This window comes from Punica granatum, chromosome 8 (genome assembly GCF_007655135.1).
Source record: "Punica granatum isolate Tunisia-2019 chromosome 8, ASM765513v2, whole genome shotgun sequence".
Lineage (NCBI taxonomy): Eukaryota > Viridiplantae > Streptophyta > Magnoliopsida > Myrtales > Lythraceae > Punica > Punica granatum.
This window is the reverse complement of record NC_045134.1, coordinates 6,465,908-6,493,319: the sequence shown is the minus strand read 5'-3', so window position 1 is coordinate 6,493,319 and position 27,412 is coordinate 6,465,908. Positions and strand designations below refer to the sequence as shown.

Below are 27,412 nucleotides of genomic sequence, written 5' to 3'. Positions count from 1 at the left end.
CCTGCAACGCACAGAATGGGTAAATATGACAAGTCATAGCAAGTGGCCTTAAGGAGATTCGAACCCAAAATCGGATAGACATTTGCGAATCTTTTACCACTATGCCAATTCTGTTGAAGTTAACAAAGCTTTAAAGTTAGGAAAGGAAGAAAGTATTGTTCCTCATATTACACATTTTCCCACCGAAACCAAACATGGAGGAGCTTCCGTGCTCATCACAGATTCGCATAGGACATTATTTATGGTAATTAATCAATTGTTAAATTCAACTTAATTGACGAGTCCTAGCACCGCCCTCACCAGATATATAACGTTTAACAATTATAAGAAGAGAGATCGGGGAATTCTTTTAAGTATGATTTAAGTATATATGCCATCAAATGAAGATAAGTAGGTGCAACCTTGCAAGTCACGTGAGCGCCTGAAAAAATTAACGAAATTTAACTTGTTTGACATTTATGGAGAATCCATTAGGGTTGGCATGTTGATTAAAGAGAATGACTTCTATGTTGAAATTTTAAATTCAAGTCACTTCCAAAACCATTCAAGATAATATTTTCTATTGGACGACCTGCACAGTCCATGGAAAAACTGATCTAACCGATGGATTTATTGATTGTTTAATAAAATCGGAGATTAGTTTGGCAAAACCAGGACACTTATAAGAAGGGAAGAACAATTATGGAGAATTTTTTTTCTCCAGATTATTGTAGTACTTATTCATAAGTTGTTAACATTTTTTTAAAAAATTTCAATGCAAACATTTTAATATATATTTACGAACTAATAAGTTCTTAAAAAAATAGATTCAATAAGATTATTATAATTTCATTGATGATATCAAATTTATCGAGTATCCGAAAAGACAAACAATCACGAGCTAAAATTTTAAGAATAATTCTATAGGGACGCTTTCCGTATCGTTGTTCGATTTTATATATTATAATTAATATAATTATTTTTTAAAAAAAAGATTGGGGGGTATAATTAATGAGAGTTAGGACATTGGCAAACATGATGGCCCCTGAAATTTCAGGGAGGAGGGGGCAGGCCGGGTGAGAACATTGTTGGGTCATGTCAAGTGTTTTTGGTGTCTCTTGCTTGACCCATCTGCCTCCTATTTAACATATAGCTCCCATTTCCATATTTGGACGGTTCCTCAAGTTCTTTCACCCTTCCCTTTTATATGTCCTTTTCACCACTTCAATATTAACACATTACAAAAATTCAGGAATAATTATTATTAGGACGAAAATTGCATGGAGTGTTGCAGTGGATATCCTCTTCCACGAAAAAAAAATATATATTTTTCTTCGATTTTGTCTACTCATTTTATAATTCGCATCGTAGATAGAGCGGCCGATGTCTTGCCAAGGGAAATGGCTGATTTAGAATGTGTTTGGTTTTTGAGTTGAATTGAGTTGAGTTTTGATTTTAATTGGTTTGTAATGATTGTATTGTTAAATTATGAAAAAAAGTGTGAAATAGTAATGAATAGTTAAGAGAAAGTAATGATTAAGTAATGATTGTGTTGTTGAATTGTGAATAAAGTAATAAATAGTTGAGAGAATTTAATATTAAAAATTGAATTGAATGATTAAAAAAATAAAAAAAATAATGATTGTATTACTGAATTAAAAATAAATGAGATTGAGTTCAGTTGAGTTAAAAACTTTTTAAAAAATAAAGGCAACCTTATAGATTGAGGCTCATTGAGTCAATGTCTTGGACTCTGGTATTGGGCTCAGACAGTCCCATAAGAATAAAGATGATTCGATCATTTCCATAATGTTCAGCCTACGCATCGCATGCATTTGTTTAATTTCAAAATGTATCATAATGGTTTAAAAAAAAAAGTTGTCTCAAAAGAATTATGTGTAAAGGCGGTAGAATCAGAGGAGGATTCTTTTTTCGCTGAATAGAATCAGAGGAGGATTCACTCGATGGTGAAAAGAAGGGAAAAAAGCTCATCGTCCGGAATCAACTAAATTTTATGTAATACTCATTCCATTTCTAAATTTTCAAGGGAAGGTACAGAAAGTTTGTCCGGAATCAACTAGATTTTATGTAATACTCATTGCACTTATGTAATACTCATTCCACTCACTCCATTTCTAAATTTTTGAAAAAGATAGGGGAAAGAAAAAAAATCTAGAAACAATGAAAGAATTTTTTTTTGACGAAAATAGCTTGATGATTTGATCCAATAATTTAATTTTACAAAATGAAGTTTATTTGGAAATCAGAAAAGTTAATAATTCATATGATACACTAATTGAAAAAAGATCCATTATCATGCCAAATGTCGATAAGTGGTAGAATCCAATTAATATATTTTCTATTAGAGGAAAAAGTACTTTACCTCTCCATCTTAGAGGGTGAACAACCTTTGTCTCCTAACCTTTAAAAGGTTACACTTAACCCTCCAATATCTATAAAAAAAAAATATGCACTTTGGTATTCCGATCACATTCTGGCTCTTTTTTTTCACAAATTAAATAATAATAATAATAATAATAATAATAATAATAATAATTTTTAAAAAAGAAAAACCATCAAACTTTCGATTGGGGGTGGGGAGCCCTAGTCGGCCACCTCACCCCCCAATCGATGTCGTCGATGGGCTCATAACCCCTACGACGACCTCGACCTGAGGGGTGGGGCTGGCCGGCGAGGTTCCCCTACCCCCCAATTTCAAGGATCTCGACTTGGATCTTCGAAATTGGGCTTTCGGAGATCCCGATTGGGATCCCCAAAATTAGGGGCGGTGGAGCCCTCGCCAGCCACCCTTACCCCTTCGGTCGAGGTCTCCATCGAGTTTTGAGCATGCCAGCGACGTCCATCGGGGAATGGGATGGCCGGCGGGGGCTCCCGCACTCCCAATTTTGGGGATCCCTGAAATTGGGGGTGAGGGAGCCTCCGCCAACCACCCCTCCCTGCGATCAATGCCGCCGGCGAACAACGTCAATTGGGGGGTGGAGTGGCCGGTTGGGGCTCCCCACCCACGATCGGAAGCTTTTTTCCTTTAAAAAAAATTAATTTAATAATAATAATAATATTATTCTTATTATATATTATTATTATCATAAAATAATTTTGGTTGGAACTTAACCGGAAGGGGGGAAATTGTTTATTTTCTATAAATGTCGGGGGGCGGGGGCGGGGGTAAAGTGCAAGAGGTGAGGGGTAAAGCTCACCTAGTCTTAAAGGTTAGCGGCAATCTACTTTTTTCTATAAAATAAAAGAGATTCATGGGTTTAATACAATTAAATAAAATTCATAATAGCTATTAAACACACACGAAAAATCACACTACGATAATCAAATTTGAAATATCTTAATTAATAGGTGACAGTGTGCGCAACCATGAGAATCCAACTACCTTATACACCCAAAAAATTTTAATACTTTTTCGATACGAGATTCTTAACTCTCGCCAAGGATCAAGCCTCATGGCTAGCTTCTTTGGCTCTTTTCACCTTATGAAATAAGAGCCACACACACATGGGTCATTTAACAAAAACTTGGGGCGGGAATGGAATTAAGAAAGAAGAAATCTAAAGAGATAGAGATAAGGGGGTCACAAGGGGAGAGAAAAGGAAAACATGATGATAAGTTATGTGGCAGCTAAAAGAAAAAAAAAAGGAAAAACAAATCAATTAAAAAGATTAATGAGGCTCATCGATCACATGTCTCCTAAGGTTTTGTTCACAAGTTTCCCAAAGTTTAAAGTTTTCCTTTCCCTTTGAATTTGGGGTTGACATTTGATGCCTCACGAAAAGGTGCCTCACCAAATTACCCACCTACCATCCTCCAATCATATATCTTCCTAGCTCACAATTTTATCCCACACCTGTTATATATAAATTATATATATCTCACTTCAAATCATCTATATAGATCTTTCTATACACACACACACACACTATTTTATTATATTGTAACGATGAAAGACATCATAATATATTGTTTATAGTTCATGATGAAATGAAAATGATCAGTTATATTAACTTTAATAAAGAAATCACAAATGTTGACATAACTCCTTCTCCGCTTTTTCGTGATAGAGTGCACGTAATCTGATGATAGTTATTAGGCGTATTACGATCTAAAGAATTGTAGAGACATATATATATATGAAAAGGATACTCGACCTCAAAAAGACCGAAAAATTCAAAATGACTGGATATCTTATCTTACTGGCAAATAATAAGCATTTTATACCAAGAAAAACAACTCAGCCGCATAAGAACTTACAAAAGATGTTGAGCTTGAGCATTTAAAATTAGTAGTTAATAACTCCAAAATTTTCTGTTGTTGTTATTGTTATTGTTGTTATTATTATTATTATTATTATTAATTATCTATGTTTTTTTCCCAAAGAAAGGATAAGTCCAAAATAACAATAATAATAACTAATAACCCACAACCGCCAAACTGAAAAAAAGCATCTTCTTGAAAGTCAACTTTTTAGATAGCAAATCCTCGAACATGAAATTAAATAAACTCAATTTTATTTTAAATATAATATATGAATCAAACTCTGGTCGAATATATGTATGTATATATGTATGTAGAGCAATTATATGAAATTATATTATGTTATGCTCTGCCTAGCCTTCTCCATTACCACTAGTTAAGTCTTATTTAGTTAATAGAATTTAAAAGAAGAATAGATAAATATCAATTTATGCTTCACTCATCCCTTCGTCATCCTCAAGTACCGAAGAACCTTCAAATTAAACCATCCAAATATTATTTTCCTAATCAAGAGAGAGCCATTTATTAGGAAAACAAAGATTCAACCAGAATTAGCTAATGGATAGATAGAGAATATTCCATGTTCTCATTAAAAAAAAAAAAAGAAAACCCGAACATAAACTGAAATATGCTATTAAAATTGATCCCACTTATTTCCTGAAAATCAGCAATATGGAACTAAAAAGAAAGGGCGAAAAGCTTTGAACTAATTAATTACTCACAATTATGTAATTACTAGCTAACACTTCAGATAAATTTGATGGCAGATTATCCGTATAATCTGGTCGTACAATTTGGCATGAAACCGTGTATCCCACCAACTGAAAGTATATCTCAGTCTCGGCACCTTGATGATGATCGATCTGAAAAGTTGGTGTAATATGAGATCCCCTCATTGCCTGACATTTATTGAACTTGCGAGAATGGTAGTTGATCTTCAGTTAATGATGATCATGTCCATTCATAGAGGCTATGGCCACGAGTGCAAGCTTTTGGAGGTTCAACTTCACGACGGTGTCAACGAACATCTTAGTATCCTCCCCTGTGTTCCCCTCCGGTATGTCCACAATGTAAGACTCCAAAACGATGGTGTAAACGTTGTTGTTCCCTTCCTCGAGGCTTGCAAACTCATTTACAGATGTCACGGACCAGTAGTTGTTGAGCCTGTGCTCGCCTCCGACGACCCTAAAGCTCAATATGTGCCTCTCATCGTCGAGGATCTCTAGCCTCTCGGTGCTTGTTGAGGCCGGGAGACCTGAGACCACAGTAACGTCCCTTATGCTCCCTACCCCTCCATCGCCCCTCATCTCACAGCTCTTGATAAAGTGCTTGTACCTGGCCTCAGGTGGAAAACAGAAAATAATTATTCAATCATCATTTTGACAGACGGTGTGGACAGCTTAGAAGAACTCGATCCGAAGGAGAAGTGATAAACAAATGCATAGGCAAAATATTATTTTCTTATGGTACCAATCGGGATCATCGTCTACACATACCTTTGAGGGTTATCGAAGCTACGGACAAAAGGCCATACGACTTGAGCAGGGGCATTGATCCTCTGGGTTATGAGGGAAGTACAGGTGTTTGGGCAAGGGTCGAACGTGTGGTGCGACAGGATGAGAGGCTCGAGCTCAGCGAACTCTTCTGGGGTTAGACCTTGTGGTGGGGGCATTGGATTTGATTTGTCAGCGGTGTTGGGACACAACAATAAGATGGAGGAGGAGGACAAGAAGAAGAGAAGAAACAAAAGTTAGATCCTTCCGTTTTGTTCATGAAGAAAAGAGCACAATAATATGAGCACATGAATGGGGCAATCATGTTTATACATATTTATGTTTATTTTGGGAAAGAAAAAGGTTTATTTTTTGGACAGATATGCCCCAAGAGGTTTGCAATTATTAACTACTAACTCCTAAGAGGTCAGTGCAAGGTTTGCTTTTGTCGTTTACTTAAAAGAGTTATTAATTGTTATTATAATCAGAGAATTATGGGGGACCGTAACATAACATGACTATAATAGGAAATGTGCTGTCCCACAATTATCATATAGTATTATTAATTATTGATTTCTTTTATATAAATATTACTTTTCTCGATATACATTCTAATACCCGAAAATGTAATAATTCTTTTTAATTCAGTTCCAATAAGGTCGACTCATTAAATGGTAAAACCCTTGCAACCATAAATTCTTTTATATATTCACAATACTCAAATTCTAAATCTTATTAAAAAAAACTAAGTGTCAAATTAATAAATCAACTCATATATGTAAATATTATATTTAATATTAGATTTTTTTCCTAATTTAGTAAGACGACAAAGGGAATCAGTGAATTATCAATGGGTCTATTTCTTTTTCTTTCCGCCTGTTAGCTCATCGATTATATAATTATAACAATTTGGGTTAAATTATTTAAATATAAATTATCGATTGGCGATAAAAGGATATAATTATCAAATCGCTAATATCTAGGCATAAGTAAAACGAGTGGAGAGTTCTCGATCGATTGACCCGCTAATTTTGACTTGCTTTTGACTAATTAAGTTACTATAATGGGCAGTTAAATTCCCAAAAGGAGATAGAAAAGCAACCTGATCATTATGAATACCTACCCGAAAAAGCAAGCTTATGAATGGCCATGCATTACTAGAAAACTAACATATGTTCGAGTGGTCCATTCATCCAAGTACGACGATGCTTGACGAACATTATGATTCAACTACAAAATTAAGATATAATTTTTTGAGTTCATATTTGTAAGTTATGTGAGGTCGATACTTGAATCACATAGAAGTTTATATCAAACCTATTTATTGAACTGATGTATTAAACTTTTGGAGGCATAGTTATACCATAACTTGATTTAATCGATCATAATGAAATATATACGTACGCATCTATACAGGATTCAGAGAAAAGCAAATTATCAAGAACTACTTTAGGTAAGAAATGCTACATGAAAAACTAACACACGTTGAGGTGTCATGTATTAATTTTAATCAAATATTAAGAAATATGTAAAAGAATAAGTGCATTGACTGCACGGATAATGGGTCAAGCACTGAATAGAAAGTTACCTATCACAGCGTTTGAGCATCAGTCTAATCTAATATTTTCTCGTTTCAACTGCAGACTTGATCACAAGATTGATTGAACTTAATATATGTTGAACGTAGCGATAGGTTTAAAAATAAAAAGATATCTTATCTGTTCCCGATAAAAACTAATTTATTAAGGCACGCATGTGAAAAAGAAAAGAGGATTGGCCACAAAAGGAAAAAGGGCAAATTGAGAAGGGATAAGTATGGAACGGGAAGAGGAAAAGAAAAGGGTTGCAATTTCAATGAAATGAAACAAAACGTAAGTGAAAAAAAGAGTGTAATATAGGGGGATATTCTTGACCTAAATTAAGAGGTCCGATTATCATTCTTTTCAATTGGAGAAAAAAAAGATATAAACTAATTAAAATGGGAAATGAATGTAGCACATATTCTCATTGAAATGAAGATATTTCAAATTCAATTTAGGTCAGTAAAATTTTTTAGACTCTTTTATTCTCGTTCTTCTTATCTCTCAATTCGATTTATCGACTTTTTTTTTATAATCAAAATAAAATAAGATGAAAATGCGAGATAGAAGGTGGTGTGAACAATCAACATCGTTTGAAAAGGGAAAGCTAGATAGCCATCTAGCTGATGGCCGGCTGTAGTGTGAAGTGAGATTCGTGGATCATGTGAAGATTTTAACAAACCCTCCCTCCCCTCTTGGTCTCATCTCACTCTTTATGCAGCTTTCCCTCTCACCCACTTGGCTGACTTTGATCCTCTGATATATATTGTTGTGTTGAACAGCTTCGTGCAATGATACACAATTAAAGCCTCTTGAAGCATCATTCAGGGTTAAAAAAAAAAATTTCAATAAGTATATATATGATCATTATAGGTTATGTATAATGAATTTGTCTCGCATTATATGTACTTAGGTTTGTACTGTTATAATTTATATCACGTCCGAACCAGACAAATGTAAATCTTTAAGAAAGGTTCAAACATAAAAAAACCCCACTTAGTTTAACAAGGGTAAGACTTGATCAAAACGACGATATTACCAGACAATAACCTAAGTAAGATCCAGGCCGCACATATATATAAAATTGTATATACATTCTTGTTGTTGATAAGTTCCGTGCCATATGAATATGTGATTTTAAGTTTAGCCAGCGTCTCGACGACGTGTACATATAATGTGCAAATTATTTATTTGTTGTGCGCTCGACTGTTTCAAGTTCTTTCTTAAAAATTAATCAACATTTGAGTCCGGCCCCATACATATAAGGCATCTTAATTAACTTGCCACTAAGGTGATTAGACGATGAATCGTGTGCGAGTCGGACTCTCAGCTTCACTACAAGAAAAATAGTTTTTCCCAACTCCTTTTGTGCTGACGCATTGACTAGGTGTCGGGAAAAGTTCATGCGAGGTGGCTTTTGCCGATGCAATTAATGTGTATCGGGAAAAAATAGGTCTATGCTGACTTAAAAATAGCACATTGTGTTAGGGATTCTTTTGCCGACACAAAAAAAATTTAAGCCAGCATAGGCGCAAACCTCCAGCGACACACATGCATCGGCGAAACACGCTTTTTTCTGATTCACTTATAATGAGTCGTGGTAAGTTACTTTTTCAGACACATAAAATATAGTCGGGACATGTGCACACCTGGGGCGACACACATGCATCGGGATGGAAGGTGTTATGCCAGCACACATGTAGGTGTGTGGGCACACGGATATTTTGTAATAATTGTAATTTTAGATGATTTATAATAATTACATAATTATATGATCATCAAAAAGATTATATTTATTTTATATCATCAATTATATATAATAATGCAACAATAATATCAATAAATAATTCAAACATATTTTATTATACGTCTTTGATAATACAATTATTGAATATGCAAATTAAAAATCATCTGGACATCATGGTACCAATAATAACCACATGTCGTGAAAATAAAAATTACCTTACATTCATCACTATAGTACAAGCTCGTAAACTAAAGAGATAACAATAATAATAGGAAAGTATATTGCCTCCATCTCATCCCTACAAATAAAGAACTTTTACAACTATTTTAATTTATTACATTTTTCATCCTAAGTTCGCACTTTGATTCAGATACGTTCCTCACGTTTTCTCTCCATATCATGTAAAAACTATTTAATTATTATTTTTAAATCTCTCTCTCTATATATATATACACACACAATATAAAAGATGAAAAATGACATGTGAGAGCTCCATTTTGTAAACCTCAGCTCCTCATAAAATGTGAGGCTTGCTCGAATGGGCGTATTTCATTCCTCATAACATGTCTTCTTGGTGCATTTTCCCTATGATTTTGGTCTTCTCACTTACCAAGGTCCATGCATTTTCTCTGATTGTTTCTTCCTCATGTTTCATTGATGTACGTAATTCTTCGTCTTCCTCCATCTCTCTGCCAGTTCTATGAGAGAATTTGCAAATCGATCATGATGTCATTGTCTCCATCTCGCCCTAATTTTTCATTTACAGTGACTTTTTCTCAATGAGGAATCGTCCAAGAAAGTGCTCCGTGAGTCTTGCCTCCCTCGTGCTCCTATCCTATCTACTTTCTTTTCGTTTTGGTTCACTATTTGTTACTCTTCTGAATTTTCCGATTGACGATAAATTTAATTCGCTTATGAACTTTTGCTTCAGCGACTCCGACCTTCCAAGGATTACAGTTGCTTGAGGATTTATGGGGCTTTCTTTGTGAGGTAATTTCCAAATTTTTAATAAAACAATCTGTTGGAGAAAGCCAAATTGAAGGGGAAAGAACTTTGTGATTACTCTACCAAAATAATTCTACCTCATAAAAATATAATAAAGCCGCCATATTCTAATTATGGATCCCGAAATGGTATTGCATTAACCACAGAAGTCAAATTCTCATTAGATTTGTTGATTTAAATTATGCAATTACGGAGCAGTTGTACCAGCAAGGATATGCATTTCCTAAGCTATAGACCCATGGTGCAGAAGAAGAGGTAGGAGTAAGGCGTGAATTGTGCCACAAGCTCGCGGCAGCTAGGTCTGCATATGGTCGAACTTTAGGTCCCATGGATGATAGTCTTTAACACATGTCGAATACAAATTTGTGGTTGGTTTGTCCAGATATATACATATATATGTATACAGATATTACTTAACTCGTGCTCATTGTCTGCGGTGGAGGGGCTGCTCGTGGTTGAACTCGTGGTGTTTGTTCCATTCAATTGCTTGACGCTTTAGCCGGCAACTCATTTTGCCCAATCAAATCATGATTCATTAGGATTTTGACTCAGGGAAAGAACCTTCAATATTGCTTGATGAATGGAGTGATGATGATTCATGGAAGTTGATTTTTCCAAGCTGTATGTATTGAGCTTTAATCATCTTCCTCTCTAAATTGTAAAATTTTGTGATCCATAATTTTGAGTCATTTATTCATTTTCACAAATTAAATCTATAGCATACTGACTACAATGACGATAAAAAAAAGCAAACTGTCATCATTGATTTGCTATTTAGGCTCAAACTGGAATAAATGAGACAGTATCATGATGATTTATTGTACACGTTCAAATAATATAATCCAACTCATAAAAGTCTTCAGCATATTTCTGGAAATTTTAATTGCATTTAGCTCTCGCCACAGCAAATATAAGGCACATTAGTTAGAAAACAATTTTTCAGATCCAAGTGTTAATGGTATCAAGGCGATGGGCGACGCTGAAGGTACTACATATACTGCACTAATAAATAGCAGAGGCCTAAATATCCTTCAAAAACATATATTATTATGCCGCTTAAAATTCTCAAGTCCCAACCAGTTGATCACTTAATTGTTATTATTATTATTATTATTATTTTAGGCAGGAATAAGAACAAGCATTTTCCAAGTAAGTGAATTCTACCAAACGCGACAGAATATCAGCAATCATCATATTTTCAACAGGTCAGCCAAATTTCATTCTGCATAATTAACCAGCCATAAGGAAAACAATTCATATTTTCTAAACTATGCCCTTTCCAGATGTCCTGTGCATTTAAAAATGATAATAACAAAACTTGCAGAACCAGAAGAGCGCCGCATAAGCTTGCCTTCCTCCACAACTTTCATTTCCATACATATCCAAGAAGATCTGCAATTCCCTTTTTTTCCTTCTGCAACTCCTCCTCCTCAACCTGTAACATGAATGTTGTTTCAACTACACTTGCAATATAGAGCAAGATGGTGTCAGAACGTTGTGACACAGAATATTACGCCGCCCCTCGAGTTCCTCTTTGATCTCTTCCTATGATGTCCCTAAATTTCGGGGGAAAACTCCATATTTTAATTTTATAATTTTTCTAGGTTACGGGCATAGGTAGTGTGATGGCAAATTTATATGGAGATATTCTCTGTCTTTTATCCAAAGGATTACACAGTTATAGATTGAACTATCAAAATACCTTAATTTTTCATTTTTTCCCCATTAGTTGATAACAGCTCCACTAATTTTGAATACAATTTCTTCAGACAAAAAAAAAGAAAAAAGAAAAAGGACAGGTTTCCAAGCAATAGCTAAGATGAAGAAAGATGATTGTCCATAAAATAAATAAATGAATAAATAAATAAAACTCAATTATAATGAAAGTTCCAAATATCTGGAGAGCAGCTCCAACTGTTGCAGCTCTCAGAAAAAGGGGCTGAAATTATTACACAATAAGAAACTGAGGAAGAACTGCACATTGGTATATTCAGGATGTTCCAATTCAAATACAGTTTCCAATCCGATATAATATTGCCCCTATTAACAGAAAATGGAACCTAAATAAGGATTTATGAAGCACAAAGATCATATCAGCGACTCAAGACATATGATTTCCTCTGCTTGTTTAGTACACACCTCCACCAGACTCTTCCTTTCATCAGACTGCACCAGCAAATCAAAAATTAAAAGATGTACTTTAAGAACTTCAAAAGAAAACAATTATGAGAGAGTACATGTTTAATACCTTGTGAAAATTATCTCCATTATAAATATTAGTTGAAGAGAAAAGTTATTCGCACATCACGCCTGAAATGAACACCTCAACCCCAAGGATCTATCAACCGGCAATCTCACCTCCGGAAAGAGGAAGATATAACAAACCAGTTGTTTATAAGAACAGATCTATGTGGTGGCAAATATTTCAGCACAAACCAAGACAAGTATTTGGGAGGATAAGGGAAAGAAGTTCGACTTGAATATATACATAACAATCATGTCTAAAGTTGGCTAGTATTTCATGATTTTTGCTCATAAGTTGTGCGCAAAAGGAAAATAGTTCTTTATGTTGTTAGCCACTTTCGCAAATTAATCAGAAGAACTCTAATGACATTTTGAGCTGTGTCAGTGCTGCTCTAGAGGAAGCATCACAAAGTCGTTTAGATTTCCGATCAATGATGTGCACCTCGGCGATTGCCATTACGGCACAAAAATTGTACGTGAAATGCCACGTTACAGTAGATGCTTACAATAGAGAACGCTGAGACATCTAATTGCTGCAGAGATTCAAGTTTTTGCCAGAACAAGCTTTTGAGAAGCAACAGCTCATAAATCAAAGCATGAATTATCGATTCCTATAGATTGTTTACAAACCTTGTTAGTCAAAGAAGCTGTTAGTGCCACAGCCTCTTCACGCAATGACAGCGCTGCGTTTGCTATGTCCTTCCAACGATTTAGCTGCGTTTCCATCATTGCCATTTATTTTGACGACGCCGAGGCCATAACGCAAAACTCTGCTTTAATGTCCTTTAGGTATCAATATCTTTGAGAACAGGAAGCTGAGCTAGTAAGATAAGTAAAGTAAGACCTTGACGTGATCATATTTGAACCTGAATCCTGAAGAGATTCTTCCATTTTAATTTCAAGATAATTTTTCTCAGCAATAGACTTCTGCAGCTGAAGTTCCAAATCCGAAATCGTATTCTCTACATTATCAATGGCATTTCTTGCTTCATCAGCCGACTCTAGTTTAGCGTTCAGCTCTTTCTCCCTTCATATTATGAAGGACCTCTCACCCTGATACACACAATTTTTAGCAGATGCACAAACTTGGCAAAGAGAAGCAGTTAAACCTGCATGGCATCGGCTAATGCTCTATACCGACCCACCTCAGCATTCACATGCTGGAGCTGATCATTTAGTAATGCATAAAACCGTGACTGTAGCACATACTTATCATCCTTCAACTCATTCTGCAACAAGACATCATAAAATTATGTGATTCACAATAAGAACAAAAGGAATATTATCTTTTACATTGAGGGACCAAGGCAAGCACCCAACCCTTCGCAAAGGTCAAGATATCTGCAAGCCCATATGAAGTAATTACTAAGCGGAAACACCACGGATAAAGGAAAACAAGAGTTCATTGTCATTATTAGGCAGATACCTCAGCCTTTTCAAGTGACATAATTGAGAGCTAAACCATCAACATGCTGCTGTCAGACGGCACTTTTGCAGTGTAAGAAACTACGATCACTGCAACTTATAGAAAAGAGATCCATCCACACACCTGAATATCTTGTGATTGTTCCCACAAAATTGTATTATATTCCCGTGCATCTAAGAGCTCTGAAAGACTGGTCAGCTGCCAGTATCTTCAGCATCCCATGCATGATCATAGAATAGCCATTGAGATAGATAGACATATAGCTATATAGATATAGTAAGAGGGAGGCCATGAGAATATATAACGAGAATGAAGACCTTTGTTTCTTCAATCAAATCCTTCAGTTCCCGCAAACGTGGCTTTTCTGGGCATAAACTTCCATTTACTGCACCTAGAGTTGGATTTGTAGCACCCGACAAGCAGCAACCTTCAGCATTTTTAGACTGATCTGCTTTCATTGAGTTTACCCGTGCTCTTGTCTAGTTCACCTATTATATCATAAGCAGAATAGCCGGAAAGTACAAAAAATAGATTACTAATAGCTGCAGATCTAGTTACCAGTTTCATTTCTTCTGCAATGCAAAAAGGAATGAGAGATTTACTTCTTCACCTTTTTTTTTCCAATAAGTCTGAATGCTGATGCTGATGAAGTGCAAAAGAATAACTTACTTGTAATCATTAGCTCTATATGTGTACTGAATACCATGTGGTGAAGAGATCACTAGTGAACCTTTCAGGCGATTAACTTCTGACTGATCCACTTCATGACTTGTGGCATAAGACTGAACCTGTATCTGCATTCTTTATGCTTCTGGTGGAGAATTTCGATGGCTTCACGCAAATTCTTTGCTTCCTGTTTCATCATTTCGTCAAATATTTGACAACAGCATGACAGCATCTGACATCATCACGAGGGAGCAGTCAGTTTATCAATTTGAGAAACAAATTATTGCGCAAAGAAAGAATTCCCAGAGTAAATAAAAAACGAGAAATAAAGTCGTAAGCATGAGCTCTAAATAGATATAGATTATCAAACCTTCAGCACCTGCGCTGGGAAACTTTGTGCAATTCTCTGCATTCTTAACCTCTCAGCATTGATGGCATCTTCAAGAAGTTTCATTAGTCCTTCCATAGACAAGCAACGATTAGCAAGGGATTTGTCTATATATCCAGCACTTCCATCACCTGCTATACAGAAGAGAAATTTATGATATCCTTAAAATAAGAGCAAAGTTTATGAAAAACAAGATATAAAAGGGTTACTTGAAAACCATATGTAATTATTCTCTATATATATAAAAAAATCCAAAGTATCTATAAATTATAGGGGAATAGACATCTTATAAGAGACATATTTTTTGAAATATAAGAACATGAGGCAACAACAACGTCAAGACTCTTTTGAGACCTGGGAATAAGAGTGTTGCAATAATGGAGGCAATGGAAGGGACAGATAGTCCACGCAGTTCGTGTATTTTACATCCCTATGCTCCAATAGAAGACAACACAAAATGTAAGGCATACAGAAAATCGTCCACAGCTGCTGATATAAAGTCAGTATCAGCTGTTGACCCGAGATCGGTTCACTTCTAGCTCGCAGTTGCATTTAGTTTACATAATACACGATTCGAGACAGACTGGCTTTCTTTGAATTGAACGGGAAGAAAAGTGTACTCTCTGCAGATTCCTCATTATAGATCTTGAGCTTGGGTACTGATCATCAATGAGCTCAGACACAATAGCATTTTTGCTTTTCTGTTTTCAAGTTAAGCAGATGGTATCCGCTCTTTTTGCTTTTGAAGGAAGAACTTCTTGAAGCTACAATCGACAAAGAGAACAATATGTCTCGAGTTCTTATAGGTAAAACTTGACCCTTTTTGCATGTTTTATTCTCAACATGGAGGCTGATGAAGAATAAGAATTCATCATTAGTCAAAGATTGCATGCCGCCTGGGCAAAATCAAAACTCGCAGTCGTGATGAATATGTATGATACTTGTTTATTTCCATCAAGTGAAGTAGCCGGAAGTTCTATATCTAGTCGCCGCCCGTGAGTGGAGGACTTATCTCTGTTTTCGACTTTTGGAGCAGATCAGTAGGATCCAATCGACTAACTACTGCTATAACGATCGAGAAATCCTTCGGTTTCGCCTCATTCAGTAACTCAACGTCATCAGAAATTATGGACTGAAATTTAGACTGGTTCAATTTTAACATAACATATATGCATGTACTTTAAAAAAAAAAAGAAAAAGGAAAAAAGAAAATTCTCAATCTGCCATCACTTCTGCATCATCAGTATAATTATTCACTTTTCTCTGTGCCTCGCTGCTCTCCCACGCTACGCTCAGGCAGCAAATGGCGGACAAGCCGAGCCGGGCGCTGGTGTTGTTTGGCGACGGGCTGGCCCCGTTGATCGGACCGGAGCACACCCATCTCCACTCTGTCGCCTCCAAAGCTGTCTGCGGCTTTCTCAGCCTCCCCAACGCCCCACCTTCAGGTTCTTGCTCTCCCTCCCACCCCTGCTCTCTAAACCAGTTCTCCTGTGTCCCAATTTCCACCTTTTTGATTCAGATGTTGCGTAAATTAGTGTGCGAAGCTCAGCCAGATCCCCAAAATTGCACCTTGATCCTTCATTCAGACATTTGGGATATCGTTTGAGGAACCCGAGTTTGTTCCAGTGTCGGGTCTATGTCAAGATCAGGACTTTCGGTTTTGTTTTCATGGTTTCTGTTGTAGATCACTTATGTTATGGCGACCAGCTGCAGAGGTTTCTGAAATCTGTTCCTGGCCCATGTTTTGACACTTCAATGCATATACTGCTGTGCATTAGGTTTCGCTATATTATTGTTTGATGGATTCTGGAATTTACTTGGACTGCAGAGAGTGAGGATGAAAGAATAGTTCGGGAATTCGCACTTCTTCTCGATGCCCTTGACGCTTACCCCATATCGGTGAGATTAATATCTTGATGAAATCCTGATTGCCGATCTTTTTGCCCTACGAACCATGACTATTGGGATATCCTCTAAATTTTCAGGGCAATGAGGGACAACCGGAGAGGCCATCGATTCCTCCAATGGGAGAAAGGTAGTGTTGATTTTTGTGGTTCTCGTGTAAGTTTTATGTGGGTGATCAGCTACCAAAGTTTATTGCATCATTCAGATTTACGAGCATGAAAGCTGGTCTCGTAACAGACCATGCGGGTTTGATATCTTTCGCGAAGAAACTGGGGTTACTTGTTGGGGGTTTAACGAAAGGCAGCAACGGGTTGCTGGGGACGCTTGGGTTTGGTGATGACAAGACATACGAAAAAAATCTCGATGTGGTCTTTGTTCATACTGGAGCAGGTGAAATTTTGGATTGTGATATAGAACACGTGAACAATGTGGTCGGTGATATCCTCGAAAAAGCCCAGCGCTGTTCAAATATTGGGTCCTGCCTCCATCTCTCTGTGGTCATGAGCTATGGCAAAATCTCTGCAGATTCTGATACACATTTGTCGGTTTTACGGCCTAAATCTGAAGAAGAATCCAATCTATCAAAGCTATTCCCTCGTCAGAGTTATACTATGAGGGGTGAACATCCCCGAGATAATGTCAGGTACATAAGAATTTTCTCAAAAAATGACACATTCCAGACAACAGGCTTTTATCAGTTGGTTTTGGTGTTGATTAAGTAGGCCGAGCATTCTTTGGTCAAAAATCACTACTGTTCTTATAAACTGTGAGCATGTCTAGTTTCTCATAAATTTGTCATTTCAAAGCCATTTGCCAGTTCTGCTCTGGCCGAGAAAATTCTGTTTCCAAAGTAGAAAATTGTGCCTAGCATTTTCTTCAGCTCACTGTGAAAGAAGGCTTTCACAAAACTTGTCCATACCTTGGAATTTCTCTATCAGTAGAAGCAATGGTCTAAAATTCCAACTCTGTCTGATAATCTCAAACAGGCACCACTGTCCCATGCTAATCGCACAGTGGCAGAATGCAGTGACCCGAAGGGATACAGTGGAGACATTTTCTTTCGAGGACTTTAAGGAGGTAATATGCCCGAGACTTGAAAATGAGATGTTAAAGTAGCCCAAAATTCCTTCCTGAAAAAATATAGACCCTGGGCAGCTATTACTTTTTGGTCTTCATCTAACTGTATAATACTCTTGCTGCTTCGTATTTTGTTCGTGCAGCGTGGGGCGAACCTCGTAATACCAGCAGACAGGTTTGTGCATGAAGTTGCGTTCAAGGTATGGAAGGCTCCCAAATATGGGGCATGAGAAAGGATAATACCCAGAGAGCATCTCTTGGGTTGTCGGAGAAAGATTCGACAGCTTCTGTTGAAGTGAGAAAATTTGAGTTATGTTAGCTTTCTAAGCTTGTCAATGATTTTCACCTGATCATTAATCATCACTTGGTGGACTGGTTGATTATTCAGTCTTTCCTTTTGATGTGGGAATTGTTCCTATAGCAAATTTCACCTTTAATTTGATGCCGGAAGTAGAAAGAAATCTCGGCAACCGGCAAGCAACTTCTAACATAGTCAAATATGCTACTGTGAGTGAAGGAAGAGGATTGAATCCTGTCCTCAAAGACATGCATTATACTGAAGTGAACCCCCTTATGGACCCAATTGACCATGATCTCTTAAGAGCACCGAGAGTGCAAGGATCGCCCTGTTCCAGCCCATTGACCTACTGCTGCAAAGCCGATTCAGGCAGTCGATCAGGCAGTGGTAGTTTTTTTCTCGGTAGCAACAGGGAAGCTAAGGCCTGAAATACATCAAAACAAAATTAAGGAATACAAAAGCGGGGCAATGAGGCCCCAATACAATCACCAAATAGAAGCATCCTGATGCCAGACTAAGGCAGGTTGAAAAACTGCAAGCCCACCGGGAAGTGCAGTGACCAGCGGGCTATCCCACATAAATGTGGTAGTTGCAGGTGAAAATTGGTAGGTCCCATTCTCTGATCGACTTGAGTCTGGTGCCTCGTCCCACATAAATGCGGTCTCAGTGCACCGGTTGCTGAAAGCCCTGGCGTGTTAGATTCTTGGAGAACAATACTGCAGTAAAGCATCTCAAGACTCAGCAGTCATGTTTGCCTATGTGCTTATACTGAAACCCGGTGTACAGTTCATGAAGCATTCATGGAAATCACAGATACTCGAAGGTGTCGAGATGCCCATGAATCTTATCAGAAGAATGAGTCGAATAATAGCACGTTCATGGGCTTGGACCTTCTTTGTCTTGAGTTGAAGGTTTCAACTGCTAAGTCATTGGCGACTCCCGCCCACAAACACACCAACATGCTCGATGATAGGGGCCAACCAAGAAAATGCCGACGGTGATGCACAAACTACGCAACATGGATGTTGATTCTTCGAGTGGGCTATGATTTATTGTTGCTGATGAGCGTATGTGCTTGAGATCAGCACATGACGCCTTGAATCCACCATTAGAAATCAGTCTCTGCGGAGTGCACGTTTGTGTTTTGTCAAGAAAAGAGGTCACTTTTGCTCACTGAATGATGAGCTTTTGAGCGGAGCTTGCTCGTTACTTTTAAAATTAACTCTGCGTTAAACCGTGATCCTATTTATCAAAATTGAATGCGGTTCATAAGATTAACGAGATCCACGATAGGCACAACATCACGTAGATAATGGTATTTCGGGATACTGCAAGAATGGAGAATAGTTACCGGCACCTTCCATAAGAAGAAGCCATTCCATTATGGAGAAGTTCTTACTGAGAGATGTAAGCCATCTATTCTTATGTTTGTCCAATTCATAAGTTTGTCACGTGCAGAATATACATTTACATACAATTTCGTCTCGATACATTCATATCCCTACCTATAGTATATACTTGCTCAGTCACTGTCACCTGAAAGAGCGGCTTCACCACAGAATGCATCGGGCTCGAAGGACCGGGCAGATTCGTCATTGTAAACTCCAGGAATGGCCCTATCTGCAGCCTGTCTTGAAGCGGCATAAGAAGCCTTCTCCACCCCGTCAATGTTAACCAGAAGAACGGCGCATATGAAGAGAGTGACTCCGAGAGTGACAAGCGTGTACTTGAGCTTATTGAGCACGGGTTTTACCTGCAAATTAAGCGTAATACACAAGCCTATCCGGGTCAATACAGAGAAGGCGGCCATGGAGGAACATACACAGAGAAAATTACTAGAAAAAGATATAAGATCATCGTTTGAGGATGTTTCACGGGACACAATTTAAAGGTCTAAGTATCGTAACATGCACGATGCTCTACATTTTGTCTTGATAATCTACAAGTTTATGGAGCGTTACAATGTGGGGTCAAGAAATCAATCCTTACAAGCATAATGGTTTACGCATGATAAAGAGATCGGTGTCCATCAAGTATTCAGAAAATATAAATGATTTAGCCGAACGCATTGAAAGCACTCACCGAAAATGAACCGAGAAGCCGGTCTCTTGTCAATACTTCAGCAGTCTTTACCCACACCTACAGGGGACGATCTAACTCGACAATATGAGTCCACAAAGACAAACTTCACAAAAAGAACTCTCGTTTGTTTTCGAAATGTTTGAAGGAAATTTATTTGGTCACTTCAGAATGACAGATTACATAAGCAGATGCAAAAAGTAAATAGAGAGTCGAGATGAACTGGATTGAATATTAAACAGCGCACAGCTACTCGATCAATCATTGCGAACTTGTTCATCAAGACATTCCAAAGTTCACATCCAAGTTAGAAAGCACATCAATGGCCGTAAACGCAAAAACACATACCTGACCATCATACCACCCTGTCTCCTCATCTGCAGGAAAATAATTCCGGAATATTCAGCTAAGCAGAACATATCAAATCAACATCATTGAAACAACTCGAAACAGCGAAACATAAACATCGGACCCCATTTCAAGAAGCTTACTGCTTAAGAAATATAGTGGAAATTTGATTTGTTCGATTGGTAAAAAACAGAAACCTTTGAAATGAATGAAACCATATGATAGGAACATCAATAAAATTCTTCAGCTCTGGTTAAGTTAGTATACATTCGATGGTGGCGCTGAGCAAGCGATTTCCGACGTAAGCCCAGCCGAGGTACATCCTCACGACGGCGAGCGTCACCACAAGGACGCCGCTCGAGGCTGCCCCAAGGACCCTCTTGATCGGCTCGGACTCGGGCCCAGGGGCCCCGAACCAGGCAACAGGCAGCCCGACTAGCAGGGCGAAGGAGGCCCCCGTGACGAACAGCCTCGAGCAGTATTCGACGAAGTCGCTGGCGACCCAGGAGAAGGGAAAGGAGGTGGAGAGGGTCTGGTACTCGTTGATTGGCTGCTGCTCGAAGGGGACGGGGCACTCTGTGTCTGCTGGGCTGTTGCTTCCGTTATTCCTGAAGGGGGACGACGAGATCGGAGCTATTCGCCTGAAGGGCTTGGGGGCATTGAAGGGAAGGAGCTGCGGTGGCGGTTGAGAACTGGGGATAAAGGAGAAGAGAGGCGGCGGCGACGGCGGCCGACGGAGGGGACTGGCCATGGCTTGCTTGTCTGTGGAGTGCGGGAATTCTCTGTACAGAGTACTATTGAGTTCGCTTTATCCAACTGTTTTGGAAGATTAATAACTGCGACAGTTTATGTTTCCATTTTTAACCATGTAGACACGTTTAATACTTTCCGTTCAAATATTATTCATTTACTATTCGTGATAAACTACGAAGTATTAAACACTTGAACGTAGTGTACATATCACTTCACTATTAGCTGATCATTAAACTATGTCCAATTCTTATGTTGCGTTTGGTTTCATAGTAAGATTTTAAAATCAGATTTTGATTTTAATTTTGAGTGGAATAAATGGGGCCCACCCTTTGACTTTGTATGAGTTATGTTATTTTGTTGTGGAAAAAAGTGGTATAAATGGGGTCCACACTTTGACTTTGTATGAATTATTTTGTTTTGTAGTGGGTAGAGTTAAGTTAGAATTGTGATTCTAAAATTATATCCACAATCCAAACAAGCCCTTAGGTTGCGTTTGGTTTCATAGTAGGATTTTAAAATCAGATTTTAATTTTGATTTTGAGTGGTATAAATGTGGTCCACCTTTAACTTTGTATGTGTTATGTTGTTTTGTTGTGTAAAAAAAGTGGTATAAATGAAATTCACTCTTTGATTTTGTATGAGTTATTTTATTTTGTAGTGGGTAGAATTAAAGTTAAAATTGTGATTCTAAAATTGCTATTCCCCAATTTTGAAAAGTGAAATCTCACTCCTTAAACCATAAAAAAATGAAAGTATCTCTCTAATCTAGTGGGCTTCCAAAATTGCCAAAGAGAATATTTAGGAAGACTGAAAGATAAAATAAAGAGAGAGAGCCATCTCTCCCATCCAAATCAAGGGCAAGGGTGAAATTCGTGGCATTTCGCAGATCAATTCCTAATTTCAAGTTTAAAATGTACAATCACATTTTGTCACATTCCTACTGATTGAACTTTTAATTTTGGAGATGAAAAGTCAAATAGAATCCGGTAAAATTTGATGATTTTATTAGAGATTTTTTTGGGAAATCTTAAATTAATTATTTATTTTCTTAATAAATTTCCACAACATATCATCTGAATTTAGAAAAATATTACACTCGGATCGATTGAAAAATTAGATATAGAAAGAATACTTTTTTAGGTTTATGTGGAAGCACAAATTCATCGAATGCTATTAGACTGAATTTATTTATCATTTTACTTTTCCGTTGAAACTTACAGTCGTTCCCAAACGCCCCCCCCCCCAAATGATCCTTTTACTTCTCCAATTAATGGGTTTATTTTGTTATTTTGCAATGATTAGAGAGCAATATTTTCATTTATGATTATTGAGGGATTGGGAATTCCATTTTGAAAATTTGGAGGGTAACATTTGCTAGGAATTATAGTGTTTGCAAAGTGAGCTAAAGCCAAACCTAATAACTATTCCCTTACAACGTTATTTACCCAAAATTTTATCTATTTCTTTGTAAATGGTTAAAATTTTGTGAGCTAAAGCCTAACCTAATAACATATGAACATGTGTTGGTTCAAAGAGTTCGACACAATTTTCCTTAATAAAGTCTTAAATTTAAATATTGTAAATGGAGAAAATTTGCGATTGTTAAAATTCCATTCCTTAGCGTCTGACCTGACTCAAATTTGATTTAGTTAAAACTCATTGGATTGCTAGAGTAGACCAAAGAAAGTAACTCATCGAGCTCGTCCAAGCAAATCATCTATCTTGTGCTCATTGTTTTCATGAGAATTGCTTTCGACAACATCCCACAACATTTGAAACTGAGACTACAAAAAGAGAAATAAAATCTCCCACCGTTGAGCCAAACGTCTTGTTGTTTGGTCTCTATTAAGATATCCATGAAATTATGTTTTCGTATATTGTCTAGCATGCTAAAAAAGATTGTACTTTTCACCCAAGGAAAAAGAAAAAGGATTGATAAATGAGCCTAATTTCATTCCCTTTTTTCATAAGCCCTAACTTATTCAAAGTAGACGCCCTAATTTCATTCTCTGCTATAAGAAATCAATATGCTACTGCTAAAATTAAATTAAATGCTTATCTCGTCGACTCTTTCCTCTTCAATTTTTTTTTAAGTGTATACTTTGAATAAAATTGTACATAAGTTCCGTGAAACTCAAGAGGACAGAAAGAGAATCGGTCCGACAAACAATATAATGATCTATTCCTTTCAAATTTAAGTATGAGATAGTGAACGGTTGTAGCTGCGTGCAAAACATGATGTTCTTCAAAACGTCATAACCCACTCGCAACATATACTCACAATCATTTGATAAACGAGACGAGGTGTATTTGTCTTACTTCATGGACTGTCAATTTCGAGCGTCTTCTTTAGGATAGCGGAGACACTTGTTCAATGGGAATTGCCATCGTTGAATTCAATGAGAAATTGGACTTTGAAGGCCAGAAAAGGAGAGGAAAGTGGGCCTAATCTAGTTATAAGCTCACTGGGCCTTCCTCATTCTCAGTATTGGGCCTCCGGTGTTTTTTTGTTTTTTTTTTTTCTAGCTGTCTGGAGCACCAATTAACAGTGGCCATCGAGCATGACACAATGACGAAAGGAGAACGTTTCGTCTAGTTCAGCTCGATCAATGTCGGAGTCCCCAGAACCTTCGTGGACTCGACAGCAGTGGACAGTCTTGGTGATTGATAAAACGGATCAACGTTGGCCGACAGCCAATGGATCTGTATAGATAAATAAGTCGTGTATGCATGTGTTCCTAGGATCTATCTGGTCCTTCTCCATGGGTTCTTCGCAATAATAAACAAGAAACATGAAGATCTTATAAGGTAGCTTCACACCAGATTGAAAACGAAAATGGTAATGGCGTGCTCGTGATATATATACATATATATATGCATATTACATTTATCACTTGTTATGTGTATAGTATGCGTAATTCCCGATTGATTTAGCTCAATGATTATGATTTTACATTAAATTTAGGTTCACAGCAAGTGCCATTTCCGCCAGCATCATCTCCGAATGCAGAAGTATTCATGCAATAACCAGATGATGTATATGCCACCGTACGATACAGATGGGACACACAGTTATAAGTGCTGCACTAGATTTAAATTTTAATCGTCGGTCACACTTTATAACTGGAAGAGAAGTATAATCAATGGTGAAGTTTGACAAAGTATAAGTAAATGGAAATTCACTTATGAATTGCATTACCATGCAATAGAACAGGAGTGAACGATATAAGAACAAATTTACCAATAATTATTTGAAGATATAGTTAGTTATTAATTAATGAAGCTAAGCACACTATCCTTCTGATTTTGCAATATGTGTCAAAAGTCCCAAAAGAGGTCCCTTGGGATCTCTCTCTACCTAGCTAGATATCCTTCGTAAACACTAATATCCTGAAGAGTCCCCATAAAAAAAAAAAACTTTCATTAAAAGAAAATACAAAAAGATTAAAACTTCTAATAATTATTATATGGGGAAAGAAAATCAACGATCTAGTTAAGCATGGTGAAGGCCGCGAGATAGTTCCATAAGCAGAAGGGCAGCAGCTTCTGCTTCGTCCTCTGGGAACACTCTCCTGAAGCCCGGACTCGAACTAGTCTCACTCATTAATCCTATTGCGAAACTATCGAATAGATATTGCTTCTTCTTTCCAGCACTGTGATGGGGGAGAGCAGGCGAAGAATTGGTTTTGGTGTTGTGTCTTTTGAACTGATGAGCGTGATTGTGGTGTTTCTTATTCGGGCGAGGTATCTTGTCCATCAACTTCTTGTGCAACTTACTGTGGTTGTTCGTCCTTGAGGAAGAAGTGTCAGTGGATGCAGCAGTGGCCATCCCCATGGTGGCGGCTGCAGCCTCCATGGCTCGCCTCGCCTTCCTTTGTCGGATCCCACATGCATTGCATAGGGACTGCAACACGATAGATAGATATTATAGACTGATAAACTAGTCATGAAGGAAATAGTTACATCTAATTTCATTTGAATACTTAAGCCATAGATCGAGCATGTCGTGGTGCAATGAATAAAGGTCACGAGTCAGTGGCAAACTTGGATACCCCAGCACATGTCTAGAATATCCTAATTAGGAGCATTAGTATTGCAACACAAGAGGGCGGCGACTTGTTTGATAGTATTATAGCAGTCACAGTTCACCGGGAAAAACAAGTATTGATCTCGGAATTATAATAAGAAAATATTTACGAATTAGTTAGTACCTAATATATCAGTAGGAATAAATCTTATTTTTGCGAGTGTAACAATTTAATATACGTCCATTAATAAATAAAATTGATGGCAATTATTTTCTTGATTATGTCGTGTATGTATATACATCTATGAATATACGTCGAGGTGCTGAAGTTAAGGCTTAGTACAAAAAATATATTATGGATATAAATAGAGGGAGAAAAGAGGACAAACGAACCTTGGGACCTCGAGGGCCGCTCCTCCACAGAGGGGTTGTGGTCGTGTTGCAATCAGAGCAGACTCTCACGGCGCCATTATTCGTCGAGATATTGCTTCCTCCAGCATATCGAACAACCTCATGATCATATTCGCAATCTTCAGATCTCTTCATTAAATTGCCCCCGGACGACCATTCACTTGCTGTGGAGTTGGGGCTGTTCTTCTTCATCTTATGTATGATCCTCATCTTCGAAGACATCCACCTTATGCTGAGGATACCATTGCCATCGCTTCGATGGCTATTGATTTCTTGATCACTGTTTTGATCCAAGCTAGGAAAGACTGATAATCCTTGGCCTTCTTCGCAACTGATGTGGTGATCGCTTGATGATATGGATCCTCCACGTACACAAGGAATAAGATGTTGATCCACCACAGCCTGAGATCAAAGAAACACAAAAACAAGAAATCACTACCGAATTAAGAAAGAAAAATAAACCCCGAGTACAATATATGCATAATAATCCTCTCTTGGTTTATGAGCTCGATCGACAACCTTAAAGATGATTGGCCGGATATTATTTGTTTTTGGCTAAATATAGATATAATCAAGCACAGATCAAACCAATATATATAGGAAGTGATCAAAGTAGTGACTAGAAAAATCCGTTTAAATATACGAATAATAAGTATGTCAAAAATCGATATAGAGTGAGTACTTTCGCCTTATCTATAAGAGACATACTTGTGGTTGGTCTCTGATCAATTGGCTCTCACTGCGGCCTTGAAGATGATGAGTGGGGCACGGAAGAGAGTTGGAGGTCGAAGCCATGTTGTGTGGTGATGGTGAGAAGAAGATCTTCATCAGCTGATGATGATGAGTCGATTGTTGTTGGACATGATCATCTTCCTGTAGCTCCAAAAGAGGAAACGAGTTCGAATTAGGTTGAGAGCTCAAATAAACTGGAGCCGTCATCGATCGATCAAGAGAGCAAGCGAGTGTGAGAGAGAGACAGATCAAGAGAGAGAACTTTATAGATAGATGGTCATTGTATATATATGTATATATATCGTACAACCGACATATATACCCAGACAAGGTTATAATTGATGGACCAAATGGTGTAGGGTTTTCTATTTTCTATATAATACACATATACCCATATATACAAAGGCAGAGAGAGAGAGAGAGAGAGAGAGAGAGAGAGAGGCAGAGAGGGCATTCACGTGAGCTCATGTCGCCCAAGCAAATGGGTTAGAGAAGAGACAAAGTTAAAGGAGGTGTAGAATGCTACTTCTCATCCTTCATCCCCACCAATCCATATTATGACAAAACCCTATCTGCTCTCTCTCTCTCTGTGCCTGCTTGATTTCAATTTTCACTCACAGCTATGTATGCTACAGTCACCTATTGTCTAATCCGGGTGCATGCGCCCTCTCTCACGTTGAAGGTCGGGTTTGTGAGAGAGGGCTGATGCACCCGGACTGCGCACGTAATTATTTCATTCTCATACCATACAACACTGAAAGATGAAGGTAATTAATATGGCAACTCACAGTTTAAATGCACTGTCATCAATCAGAATAGAACTAGGGCAAATCTACGACATATACTAAAAATAGAGTTGCATGTGTTATATATATATGTGTGTGTGTGTGTGTAAATTTGGCTAGGTTGCTTTGCCATTGAACTAAATTCACGGACTTCCATTCTAACAAAAAAAATTAAAAAAAAATCGCTA

The 27,412-nt window shown here is 37.5% G+C and overlaps 4 protein-coding genes across 5 annotated transcripts; 1 reads left to right on the top strand and 3 right to left on the bottom strand.

The window, feature by feature from the left end:
• Nucleotides 1–4,811: 4,811 nt before the first annotated feature.
• LOC116187359 (abscisic acid receptor PYL2) lies at nt 4,812–6,064 on the bottom strand. Its single transcript, XM_031516016.1, has 2 exons — nt 5,757–6,064; nt 4,812–5,595 (listed from the first exon to the last, which is right to left on the bottom strand). The coding sequence occupies exons 1-2, from the start codon at nt 5,930–5,932 to the stop codon at nt 5,202–5,204; spliced, it is 570 nt and encodes a 189-aa protein (XP_031371876.1). The 5' UTR covers nt 5,933–6,064; the 3' UTR covers nt 4,812–5,201.
• A 9,987-nt stretch (nt 6,065–16,051) lies between these two features.
• Nucleotides 16,052–18,211, top strand: LOC116188501. 2 transcript variants are annotated; one of them, XM_031517905.1, is made up of 7 exons: nt 16,052–16,254; nt 16,638–16,708; nt 16,795–16,844; nt 16,920–17,104; nt 17,240–17,357; nt 17,701–17,791; nt 17,935–18,211. In XM_031517905.1, the coding sequence occupies exons 1-7, from the start codon at nt 16,113–16,115 to the stop codon at nt 18,019–18,021; spliced, it is 744 nt and encodes a 247-aa protein (XP_031373765.1). In that variant the 5' UTR covers nt 16,052–16,112; the 3' UTR covers nt 18,022–18,211. The 2 variants fall into 2 exon arrangements, with proteins under 2 accessions (XP_031373765.1, XP_031373764.1); XM_031517904.1 differs by having other exon boundaries at nt 16,054–16,254; nt 16,920–17,357.
• Nucleotides 18,212–19,426: 1,215 nt separating this feature from the next.
• LOC116188502 (uncharacterized protein ycf36) lies at nt 19,427–21,348 on the bottom strand. Its single transcript, XM_031517906.1, has 4 exons — nt 20,784–21,348; nt 20,517–20,545; nt 20,172–20,228; nt 19,427–19,842 (listed from the first exon to the last, which is right to left on the bottom strand). The coding sequence occupies exons 1-4, from the start codon at nt 21,265–21,267 to the stop codon at nt 19,612–19,614; spliced, it is 801 nt and encodes a 266-aa protein (XP_031373766.1). The 5' UTR covers nt 21,268–21,348; the 3' UTR covers nt 19,427–19,611.
• A 3,147-nt stretch (nt 21,349–24,495) lies between these two features.
• Nucleotides 24,496–26,844, bottom strand: LOC116187286 (putative GATA transcription factor 22). Its single transcript, XM_031515939.1, has 3 exons — nt 26,416–26,844; nt 25,690–26,109; nt 24,496–25,173 (listed from the first exon to the last, which is right to left on the bottom strand). The coding sequence occupies exons 1-3, from the start codon at nt 26,644–26,646 to the stop codon at nt 24,763–24,765; spliced, it is 1,062 nt and encodes a 353-aa protein (XP_031371799.1). The 5' UTR covers nt 26,647–26,844; the 3' UTR covers nt 24,496–24,762.
• Between the last annotated feature and the right edge of the window lie 568 nt (nt 26,845–27,412).

What these genes read in the sequence shown, in the direction of transcription:
- LOC116188502 (XM_031517906.1), bottom strand. Translation starts at nt 21,267, where the DNA reads ATGGCCAGTCCCCTCCGTCGGCCGCCGTCGCCGCCGCCTCTCTTCTCC. An exon ending in CAGGGTGGTATGATGGTCAG is followed by an intron (nt 20,229 to 20,516) that starts GTATGTGTTTTT and finishes CGTCCCCTGTAG; the next exon opens with GTGTGGGTAAAGACTGCTGA. An exon ending in GGCTTCTCGGTTCATTTTCG is followed by an intron (nt 19,843 to 20,171) that starts GTGAGTGCTTTC and finishes CTTAATTTGCAG; the next exon opens with GTAAAACCCGTGCTCAATAA.
- LOC116187286 (XM_031515939.1), bottom strand. Translation starts at nt 26,646, where the DNA reads ATGACGGCTCCAGTTTATTTGAGCTCTCAACCTAATTCGAACTCGTTT. An exon ending in TGATCAGAGACCAACCACAA is followed by an intron (nt 26,110 to 26,415) that starts GTATGTCTCTTA and finishes CTTTGATCTCAG; the next exon opens with GCTGTGGTGGATCAACATCT. An exon ending in GCGGCCCTCGAGGTCCCAAG is followed by an intron (nt 25,174 to 25,689) that starts GTTCGTTTGTCC and finishes ATCGTGTTGCAG; the next exon opens with TCCCTATGCAATGCATGTGG.
- LOC116188501 (XM_031517904.1), top strand. Translation starts at nt 16,113, where the DNA reads ATGGCGGACAAGCCGAGCCGGGCGCTGGTGTTGTTTGGCGACGGGCTG. An exon ending in TTGACGCTTACCCCATATCG is followed by an intron (nt 16,709 to 16,794) that starts GTGAGATTAATA and finishes CTAAATTTTCAG; the next exon opens with GGCAATGAGGGACAACCGGA. An exon ending in CATCCCCGAGATAATGTCAG is followed by an intron (nt 17,358 to 17,700) that starts GTACATAAGAAT and finishes AATCTCAAACAG; the next exon opens with GCACCACTGTCCCATGCTAA.
- LOC116187359 (XM_031516016.1), bottom strand. Translation starts at nt 5,932, where the DNA reads ATGCCCCCACCACAAGGTCTAACCCCAGAAGAGTTCGCTGAGCTCGAG. An exon ending in AGCTTCGATAACCCTCAAAG is followed by an intron (nt 5,596 to 5,756) that starts GTATGTGTAGAC and finishes ACCTGAGGCCAG; the next exon opens with GTACAAGCACTTTATCAAGA.